General features: G+C 22.3%; 1 protein-coding gene across 1 annotated transcript; it reads left to right on the forward strand.

Annotated features, from left to right (window-relative positions):
• On the forward strand, positions 1–11,784 carry LOC126907042 (chromosome-associated kinesin KIF4). Its single transcript, XM_050688044.1, has 21 exons — positions 1–129; positions 655–889; positions 968–1,152; positions 1,212–1,355; positions 1,632–1,732; positions 2,137–2,339; positions 2,618–2,793; positions 3,967–4,146; positions 4,241–4,366; positions 5,260–5,606; positions 6,381–6,525; positions 6,716–6,937; positions 7,157–7,345; positions 8,070–8,208; positions 8,300–8,436; positions 8,640–8,753; positions 8,819–9,049; positions 9,483–9,566; positions 9,622–9,810; positions 11,225–11,289; positions 11,350–11,784. The coding sequence occupies exons 2-21, from the start codon at positions 667–669 to the stop codon at positions 11,411–11,413; spliced, it is 3,264 nt and encodes a 1,087-aa protein (XP_050544001.1). The 5' UTR covers positions 1–129; positions 655–666; the 3' UTR covers positions 11,414–11,784.
• Positions 11,785–11,885: the final 101 nt, after the last annotated feature.

Raw genomic sequence — 11,885 nt, forward strand, 5'->3', positions numbered from 1 at the left:
AATACCACAGTCTGTGGCAATACTGTTATTTTCCTACGTTCAAAAAATTAAAATAACGACATATTACCTGATTAGTTAATGACTGGAACTCGGAAGATTGAAGAATAACGAAGGAAAATTGTCTGATGAGTAAGTAAAATATAATTTATTATACAATTTTTTATTAAATAGAAAACTTATTTGGTTTTTTAATGTATGATTAACCTCTTTTTAAATTTAATATTGTAGTTATAAAATTATTTCTTAATTTAATAATTACAAAATAAAAAACAATTTTTATTTCATATGTATGTATGTATAAATAATAGTGTAATTAAGGTTTCGTCTTGGGGAAGTATATATATATAAGAAAATTGTTTATTTCCCTTCAAAATAAAAAAAGGTTGTATCTTTGCCATATAATTTTTTTTGTCATTAAGGGGATATAACATCCATACCCCTTTCATAGTTATACTAGTGTATATAAACCTTATAGTTATTTAAAATTCTTAAAATCAACAACTCAATAAGTTATTTAGGATCTTCTATTTTATTTTATTTGGAGTTTACAGATTTTATAAATGTAAATAAAATTAATGACAAATTTTGAGTAATCATCTTTCAATAATTTTATACTTTGTTCTTAAAAATTAATCTCACTTTTTAATGTTTTAGTTATTAGTTGACATGGATGCTGTAAAAGTTGCCATTCGGATACGCCCCCTTGTAAAATCCGAATTGGAGCGAGGATGTTCCAATTGTGTGTTAGGAGACCCCATAAACCAACAGATAATTGTCAATAATAATGCTAATTTGACTTTTACCTTCAATTATGTTTTTACTCCTGAACATTCTCAAAGTCATGTATATGAGTTAGCAGTAGAAGATTTAGTTCAGAAATTATTTAGTGGTAAATAAATAACTTTTATTTATGTGATTCCTATAAAACGTAGTAGTGACTTGAAGTATTTTTTATTTATAATTTTAGGTTATAATGTTACCATACTAGCATATGGTCAAACTGGATCAGGTAAAACTCATTCAATGGGAACAAATTTTGTAGATAGTAATGAAGAAGAAAAAGGTATAATACCTCGAGCTATCCAAAATATTTATAATGAAGTGCAAAAAAAGACAGATTCAAATTTTACTATTAAAGCATCATTTATAGAAGTATTGTTATATCTTTTTGATGTTTTTTTTTTTAATTAAGAGTTATAATTATTTTGTAGCTTTATCAAGAACAAGTTTACGACCTTTTATCACCTAACAAAGCAACTCTTGATATTAGAGAAGATGGTCGAGGCATTTGTATTCCTGGATTAACTGAAATAGGTGTAAATAACTTTGATAGTACTCTTCAATGTTTAGTTCAGGTACGTTAATTTTTATTTGAGTTTCAAGTTTATCAGTCATGTTACTCATCAACTATTTAGAATTTTAATAAAATGATTTTTCATAAATAGATAATGTTTAGTTCCAAGTGTTTTTTCTAGAACTCTTCTAAAAAATTGAAACATTTTTAAATTAAATTTTTTATTTTATAAAATGTAGAGTATTTTAAAATGAGATATAGGATTTTAGAAATGATAAATATTAATATTTTTAAACACTTTATATCAAATTTTAAACATAATATATTTTATTTTCAGGGTTCAAGTGGCCGTGCCACTGGTGCAACGGCAATGAATGCGCAATCTTCTCGCAGTCATTGTATTTTTACTTTGACCATAAGTCAAGTACAAGATGATGGGTGAGCATTTTTACTTATGAAAATTATTTAAATAAGTTTTTATTAAATACCTGTTAAAAAAATAAGTACATTTTAAAATGTTCCCTTAAACCAATGTAAATTTTGAAATTTTTAATGTTTTAAACACCTAAAACAACCCAGCCTATGAATAATTATAAATTAACAAAAAATATAAAATTATTATTTAAAGTAAAATACTAGTTTGAAACTTTTGATAGAATAAAATATACAATAGTAATTTTACTATAAAGAAATTATACCGTGATTTAATTATATTCCAATCATTCAATTTAAAAATAGTTAAAAATACAAATTTAAACAATAGAAAATATATTCTTTTTAATGTATTTACAACTCTTGAATAAAATATTGTTATATTAATGTATCACCTTAATTATTTGTAGAAATAGTATGACTGCCAAATTTCATCTAGTTGATTTAGCTGGTTCTGAAAGAAGTAAAAAAACTAAAGCCACCGGAGAGAGATTTAAAGAAGGAGTTAATATTAATAAAGGACTTTTGTCTTTAGGAAATGTTATCACATCTTTATGTGAAAAATCTGCTCATGTATCATATAGAGATAGTAAATTAACACGTTTATTACAAGGTAATTTTTATTATTAGCTCAAATAATTTATTAGAAAATAATATAATGTTTTATTACTTAAAGCAATACCTTATTATATTCTAAGCTTTTTACCACAGCAAAACATTTTTGAACTTAAGTTATTAGAAGAAGTTATTACTTATTAAGTTACTTGAAGGTTAGTTTTTAAATGATTTTATAAATGCAGTGGTCAAACTAAAATTTACATGTCTTATTATTTTTTAAAATAGTACTATATGATGATACTTCTATTAAATATTATTTAATTATTATTACAGACTCGTTGGGTGGAAATTCTGTTACATTAATGATAGCATGTATTAGTCCAGCTGATTATAATATGGATGAAACTGTTAGTACACTACGTTATGCTAATAGAGCATTACAAATTAAAAATAAGCCTATTATAAATCAAGATCCAATTACTGCTCAACTTACTGCTCTTTCTAAAGAAGTATTTTTATTTTATTTATTATATTATAATTAGAGGATAGAATTTTATTGTTTTTCACTTTTTTTAAGGGGGGCAGGGTACTTGCAGAAAAAACAAAGGTTTGAAATTTCAAAAAAATTGTGAAGTGTTTAATTAAATAGTAAGATTTTTTTGCATATTTGAGAATATTTCATGATAAAAGAATATATTGATAAATTTGATAGAATTCCAATGTTTTTTGTTGTGTAGTAAATTATTACAAAATAAGGATTTTTTTCTTAAAATAAAACATTTGTATAAAACAATTTTAAAAGTAACATTTATTATGGTAATATATTATATTATATATAATAATATATATAAATATATTATATATTATATAATACATGTTATAATACATATGTGTATTTTGATATACAAATTTTTATTATAGAAAATAAAACAATAAATTAATTTAGTGTGTTATTTAATTTTCATAAAAGTATATTTTAAATTTAAGAGAATATATTTTAATTAAATAATAGTTTTAGCATATTCTTCTAATTTTTTAAAGAATTTAATAAGAGATTTTTAACTTTCTGAGAGAATATTAGCATCATATTTTGGCTACTTTAAAATAATATTAGTCCGATCCTTATTTATAGTAAATAGAAAATTTTTATGTTTGTTGAAAGTATAAGAAACCACAAAAAGAACATGGTATCATTAGCTTAATTTTAATCAAGTCATAATATTTCATTATTTACAAATATAAATCTATTAGGGGTGTGGTGTTTTGCAATGGATCACTTAGTTGTCATCGTAGCACTGATATTCAGCTGCTCTGTTATTGGTTCTGGGATGGGTAACTATATGGGAACTTTAACTGTGATACTCCTTGATGTCATACTGATTCTCTCAGATATAATGAGGTTGTATCAGGTCTACAGCTAGTGTAAAAATAATTATTTTTATAACAGTGATGTCTATAAAATTATAAAAATTACAATTTCTCAATGTCATTAAAATTTTTATTTCAACCAAGTATAATTAATTATTAGATTTTTTAATATTTTAGTGATTTTACTTACATCATTAAAAAAAAGTTTATAATAAATAGTTTGAATAGTAAAAACTAATTTATATTAATAATTAAAAGTATTAATTTTTTATTGTTTAAAAAATATGTCTTATAAAAATTACATTTTTACGTAGAATCATGAATTGAAGTTGAAAATTGTAGCCATGGAAGCTAATGGAGTCACTAACTGTCCCCCTGAACATAACGAATTACAAAAATGTGTTAAAGATTATCAAGATAAAATTAGATCGATGAGTCAAGTGTTAAGTGAATATATGACACAAAGTGCTTCTCTTAATATGAAAGCCTTAATGGTAAATAATATATTAAACTAATTAAAAATATTAGTTTACTTTTCATACTTATGTCTGGATAGTGTAACTAATCATTTTATTTTTTCTATCATAGGCAGAAACAGGACGTGAAACTATGAAAAAACACCTTCAAGATTTAGCTTCAGATTTTGAAAATGCATTAAAAACTAATAATGTTGAAGAATTTAAAAATATTAAACAAAAAATTAGCTATATTATGGTATGTAATATGTAAATTACACATTTTTGTAGTATGTTGAACTGAATATATTAAATGTTAAGGAATTATTTTTGATAAATTATTTTCTAATATATACAGGGTGATTCACTTAATTAATCAAAAAATAAAAATAATTTTTTTATTGATTTCTTTAGTTCAATTATTTAAACAAAGTTTTTATATACCATATAAGGGTGTCAACTTAAATTTTTCAAATGATAACATGCACAATTAACTTATTTATTAGATAATGATCTAATTAAAAAAATGACTGATTAATTATTGCAGAAATTATTGACGTTTTAAATTAATGATTGATAGGTGAAGACTGAGTTCTGTTATTTTTATAAATAGACATTTCGCAGTCGTATTTTTCTTCTCACCTAAATATAAATATGTCAATGTATGTAATATGAGTGGGTGCAGTTTATTTTTGTGTAAATATATATGCTATCGTTCCATATCCGCTCTATGTATAAAAATGCATGTAACTCAATAATTACCAAACCTAAAAATGTTATCAATCTATCAAAAAATTTTTGTAAGAAAAGTTTTAAAAACTGTTATTTTCAAAAAAAAAAAAAAAAAAGCAGCCTGAATGACAATTGCTCCCTTGTCATCATGGTCAGTCCTCTCCTGTTATAATGGATTATTTTAAAATTTAATGGTATAAAATAAGTGAAATTTTATCATTTTTGTGATAATAATTTATTATTTCCATAGATATACTTATTTATTTTATATATTTGAAAAAATAATCATGATTGCCACAACTTTGGAAAACCTTAAAAAGTCAAGGATTTTTAAAAATTTATATAACCAATTTTATAATTCGACAATATAATATTAAATTACAATACTATTATATTATTATTTATGTTTTCATAAAATAGGATGAACACAATCGTACTGAGGTTGAGATATGTAGTGATGATTATGTTACCGCCAATGAAGATATGGATGATGATCAATCTGAATGTGATAATGAAACTGATCAGACTAAAGAACAAATGGTAATGGAAACCATACAATTAAATAGAGAACTCAATAAATTAAATAAAGAGTTGGCTATGAAAGAACATTTAGCAGCTAAACTTATTGAATCAGTTTCCCATATTGGTGAGTATTGCCCAGAAGAGGATACAGAAGAATTGAAAAATAAACTTGAGCAACTGAAACAGGAAAGAGATCAATTGGAAGAAGCTCTTAAAGTAGCTCAGTCAAATAATATTTGTACCAAGTTAGTATGTCTAATTTTTTTAAATTATTAAAAGCTGATAAAATTATCAAAATATTATTATGTTCTAAAACTAACTTTGTTTTAATAAAACGTTTACTTGTAATTAGGTAATTTGATAAAATACAATAATAAATATTTATTCATAAAATATACTTATAAACATAAAACTTGTAAACCAGGTATAATTAAGAAAATAGGAGTGTGGAATAATTAGACAATTACTATTAAAAATTAAACATTATTTACAAATTTGTATTGAAGTGTTTTTATGGTAGTGATTTTATTCACTGTCGGATATCATTTATACTTTTCCAACTACACCACATCTCCAATGTCCCAAGTTTTTTTAAATGTCTATATTGTTTTGTTTTTCTAAAGCTTATTGAGCCTACAACTTTTTTGAAGATAAATTATTAAAATTAAAATATTATGTTGATTTGGTGTCAAAAAGATAAAAATATTTAATATTTAAAACAATTTTTTTTTCAATTCTAGTATGTAAATTCTATTAAAAACTTTTAAAATTTAAACTAAAAATTTTTTTTTAAATTAAGTTATGTATAAAATTGATCAATTATCCTTAAAAAAAGACATTTTTAATAAAATACCTTCAAATATTTAATTATTTTTTAAAATTTATTTTCTCTGTATTTTCAAAGATCTAATAGTTAAAACCATTATTGGAATTGTCTAATAGTATTATCAATTTATATTACATATTAACAAAATTAATCTTATTAATTAATATATTCTGATTGAATAAATATTTAATAGATTAGCGGAACAAAGAAGGAAAAAATTGCAAGAATTAGAAAACAAAATTGCTAGTTTAACAAAGAAATGTTTAGAACAAGATAGAATAATAAAAATGAAGGCGAAAAATGATCAAAAAGTTGAGAGCCTAAATAATGAGATAAAAGTATGTATTGAAAAGCATTAATTAGTTTAGATAATAGTTAATAAAAATTTATTTGGTATATAAGTGATTTTTAAATATTTTATATTTAAAGATGATAATAAGTAATATTAAAATTAAAAAAAAAACTAATAACCAAAGGATTCATAAATATTATAAACTCAATTTGACTATCTTACATATTTTATTTCAGAGTATTAAAGTTATGAAAGTTAAATTAATTCAACAAATGAAAAGTGAAAATGAAAAGTTTAGACAATTTAAATTAGAACGTGATAGAGAGCTGTGTAGACTCCGAGAAAATGAAAGGAAACAAAAAAATCAAATGATTCGCATGGAAAGACTTCATGTACGTCAGCAAACTGCACTAAAACGAAAACTTGAAGATGCAGCAAATGTCAATAAAAGACTTAAAGTACTTAGGAATTCTAAATTTATAAATTTAGCATTAATAGCAAAAAATATTTTATAGATATTTTATACTATATTTTTCATGCTACATATTAACCTATTATAATAATTTAGGATGCACTTGCTGTACGAAAAGCTATTGNGCATTAATAGCAAAAAATATTATATTGATATTTTATACTATATTTTTCATGCTACATATTAACCTATTATAATAATTTAGGATGCACTTGCTGTACGAAAAGCTATTGAAGTAAAGCGCGATGAAGCGTTTATGCCCAAAGCTCAACGTATACAAAAATGGGTTGATGAAGAGCTAGATGTATTGATGAGTACAGTAGATGCAGAAAAAACTTTGGAACAATTAGAAATGGATAGAGAGACAATTTGCAAAATGATGCAAAGATGTGAAGTATATAAATATAATAACTTGTTTTTATCTAGAAATAATAAAAAAAATCATGCATTTTGGTCAGTAGGGGCTTCTCCGTGTGTAAATATTAACTGTAGGATTAATTAAAATGGCAAACGTAGTAATTTTTTTATTTTAGTATCAAAATAATCAGAATATCTTCATAAATATTTTTTATTTCTACCAGATCTATATAAATTAGTGATCTTATAAAATTAAATATATCAAAATTTATTACAAAATATCATGTTTATTTTTGACTTGCTTTTAAAATTGTACATTTATTATTGATATTAAGGTAGTGATTTATAAAATTAAAATATCTCTTTTTAAAAAAAAATGTTTGATTGAAATTGTTATTAAAAGATATTTCTATATTACATCATAGAGGGTATGGTTTGGCCAAGTAAATAAGATGACACTTTAATAAAGTTTAATACTATTTTATAAGCAACTCCAGCTACTAGTACAAAGATTAGTATACCATTTGGATTCATTACTCTTTTGACAATGATACATTGTTTATTAGTTTAAATAACTTCTTCATATAATAGATAATAAAGGCTTAAAAATGAGAAAATGTGTATTGATGAAAATTACATTTTAGCAATAATTCTAGTATTTCAAAACATTTTTTTAGATAATAAGTTTAAAATACTACAAAATTAAAAAAATTCTCACTTAATTTTAAGACAAAATAAAAAATAATAATTGATATTTTTAGGATCAATTGGAAACAACAGGTCTAACTGATGAATTTAAATATGGTTTGAAAATGGATAAAAAAGAAATGGCTGTAGAATTGCAATTAAGATCAGCACAAATTATGGAACTTAGACAAAAAATATTTGATAGTAATGAAGGTAGTTATTAAAATATTTTTAATGGTTATTCTAATCTGTATTAGTTAAAATCAAAATATTTTTCACTAATAATGCATCAAATATAATTTAGAACTAATGAAAAAAACACGTTTTGATCATTTAACTACTGTTGCTGATACTAAAACTGCTTTAAAACATGCATTCCATGTTGCTGCTGAAAATCGAAGAACTACATTAGAATTACAAAATCAAATAGATGAGTTAAAAGTAACACTTTTTTTTTTTTAATTATGTATAAATAGTTAATGAGTTTTAATTGTACAAAAACAATTTATGTATTTAAAATACAGGATGTTGATTATTAGCTGAAAATTTATTTTTATATTGCAAAATATGGTTACATTTTTTTTTCTGTTAACTAATATAATAATACTCCTGAAAATTTCATAATGGTTAATATATTTCTTTAGGCTGCAATAAATGAAGCAAAAGAAAATTTATTGATTGAACAAAAAAAAACTTTAGATGTAATTTTAAAAAATCAAAAACATGTTGAACTTCTTCAAAAAGATTATGAAGACAATGTAATTATTAAAACTAATAAATTGTTATTCATCAATTATTTAAATATTTTATTTATTATTTTTAGATATTAGTATTATTAAGACAACTCAATGAAAAAGAAAAATCATTGTCCACTGTAGGAACCAATAATGATATGTGTGAGCGTTTAAGAATTTATGATGAACAACTTAGCAAATTTGAACAATTAAGAGAAGAATTAAGTCAAAAAGATAAATTAATTAGTGATTTACAATCTTTAGTGAATAGTAGTTCAAATAGTGTAAAATCTAATGTGATAAAATCTCCTATTACACCAGTAATTACATTTTAAATTCTCTACTAAAAATATTTTAACATTATTGTAGTTTGGTTATCATGCAAAAATTGATTGAATAGATTTTTATAGTTGAAATAATTAATTATATATTTCATGTGTACAAAAAAATCTAAAAATTTAATTATCTCTTGTACTAAGTAATTTATTTTCTTCTGTTCAACAAACTTATAAAACTGTATTTTATGAATTTTATTTTTTAATTTTTATAGAAATAATTGTTGATATACATTTATCTCAACTCCTGGACTTTTTATTTTTAAGTTATATAAAAATTATCTTGTTTATTTATTGAAATTAAAAAAAAATTGTTATTTTTCATAACTTATCCATTTTCTATTTAAATATGGTCTTTTTGCATGATGATTGTAAAATTATAAGTAAATAAATATATGTAAACATTTTTTTATAATAGATTAATTTAATTACTGATGATTCAAAAGAAAATGATATTGAAAGCACTCCTTTAAGAAGACGTTTAGATAAACTAAAAAGAGAGGTAACTCATTATTTGTGCAGCATTAATTTAATTATTAATTTTTTAATTATTTTAGAGTCGAATGTTTGAAAAGTCTGATGAAAGATTAAATCGTATGAACTTTAAAAGGAATGCAGAAGGACATCCAATGTGCCTATGTATAAAAAATTGTTTAAAAAACATTTGCATGTGTTATAAAAAAAGCATGTCTTGTTCAAAGTATTGTAAATGTTCAGAAGCTGTGTGTACAAATAGACATTCTACAGTAAGTAATTTAGTCTACTAATTGTATTTCTTGTAGATTTATTTAAAAAAAAATATTTTGTATAAAAAGAGAAGTATTGATTAAAAATTAGTGAATAAATTTTGAACTCTAAAAGCTGAAAAATTAAAATTATATAATAAAAATGTTAATATTAATCATATGTTTGTTTGCATTTTCATAAATAGAACAAATAATATGATTCAAACCTTAACAGATGATGCCTAAAATTGTTATTAATAATGCTAAAAATTAAAATGGTCTATAAGAATTACTGTATTATTAGTCATATTGTGAATATTAATTCAATTTATTTTTAATCTCAAACAAGTAGTTGACATTAATTAATAGATAAAAATAAGGTTAAGCACATTATTTTAAGCATAGCAAGAAACATTTTTTTAGTTTCTAGAAATCGAGCAACCTTAAATTAAAAACACTATTTGTACAAATTATTTCCAAACTAATATAAAATATTTTAAATTAACCCCCCTATTTAATAATTTAATAATTTGTATATTTGTAATTTTACAATGGCAGTATTTTTAAATTCCACTAGTATATTAAAATTTTATTGAATTATTTGTTTTATCTCACAATATGTATTATACATTTTTTTTATTCGTTTAGTTTTATACTCTTCTGCTAAAGAATTAATTACTATCTTATAGAAACATGAAATACATGATTTTTTTCAAAAACAAGTATACATACAACGATATTAGCTATATAACAATCAACGGTACCATAGTTTCATCGATTAAGACCCAAATTTTGTGATTAAAAATCTTTGATTATATTTTTTCTATTGTTTTTGATAAATATTGTCGACATAATTTTTTCTTAAAGTTGATTCATCGAGAATATTTTTTGTTATATATCTTGTAAAATCTAATATCTTTAAACCAACTTGTAAACAAGATTAAAGAACAGAAATTTTATAAGATATTACAAATTGTAGAAAATAACGAAAATATGCATATTTATGCTATCAGGAGTGAATTATATAAAATAATTTTGCAGATTTGAAATCTAGACTTTATAAATCGAACTTATATTTTACTGGCATATGAATAGGGTTGTGCTAAAAATATATATTGAGTCATAGATCTAGTAATAAAAAAAAAGATACTAATGCTTTAAATATCATTTTAGTATAGTAATATCTAACGCACAGAATTATATGCATTTATACATTTTGTTAAGTTATTCTAAACAGCAATGAGCCAATACAAATTATAATTAATTGACTTTAGAACTAATATGTTGTTATCAATGTGGCCTAAACAAAATTTATTAATGCATATTCTGGGCCCTTGTAATATCATTAAATATAAATAGTATTTTTACTAATGATATTATAACAATTCATTATTGTTCCTTGCTACTAAAACTCAAATATTTTAATCAATTTTAGAAACATGAATCTATTGAAGAGGAACCATCAGATATTGTTCTAAATCAGACATTTAAAAAACCCAAGTATGTGTATATTTTATAAATACAATTATTAAAAATTAAAAATATTTATTTTACTTTCAGAACTGAATTTATGCCAACAATATGTGACTCTAACTATGAAATATCTGATAAATCATTAGAATAATTACTTGGTGTTTATTTACAAAGAATATTTTTAATGTTAAATTTTTTGTTTTTAAAAAATGGATACCTCTTTTTTACCTTGATCACTATTGTTAGCTTGATTATTTAATCCTAATTTCTTCATTGATACAAATTTTGTATAAGTTATAACCTAATTATTTGTATTATTTATCTGTCTTTTTATAGTCTTAATATATTTTTATTTTATAAAAATATTTAATTTTAATTTGGGACTTTTAAATGTTCTTAATTTAAATAAGCTATCCTCGTGCCTCATCATTTTTATCATTTTTCCCTAATTGTAGAAAACATTTTCTTAAACAAATTTATGCTTAATTTTTTCTATCTATTTTATATATGCTCTATTAGAAGTCTTGTTAAGTGATTTTTTTTATTACATCAATGATGTAACATAAATATTAAGATAACTAATTGAAATAAAAGTTCACCTTTAATTATTTTATAATATATAT

The sequence above is a fragment of the Daktulosphaira vitifoliae genome, unplaced genomic scaffold (genome assembly GCF_025091365.1).
Source record: "Daktulosphaira vitifoliae isolate Bord-2020 unplaced genomic scaffold, ASM2509136v1 Scaffold_5, whole genome shotgun sequence".
NCBI lineage: Eukaryota > Metazoa > Arthropoda > Insecta > Hemiptera > Phylloxeridae > Daktulosphaira > Daktulosphaira vitifoliae.

What these genes read in the sequence shown, in the direction of transcription:
- LOC126907042 (XM_050688044.1), top strand. Translation starts at nt 667, where the DNA reads ATGGATGCTGTAAAAGTTGCCATTCGGATACGCCCCCTTGTAAAATCC. An exon ending in ATTAACACGTTTATTACAAG is followed by an intron (nt 2,340 to 2,617) that starts GTAATTTTTATT and finishes TTATTATTACAG; the next exon opens with ACTCGTTGGGTGGAAATTCT. An exon ending in ATGTCAATAAAAGACTTAAA is followed by an intron (nt 6,938 to 7,156) that starts GTACTTAGGAAT and finishes ATAATAATTTAG; the next exon opens with GATGCACTTGCTGTACGAAA.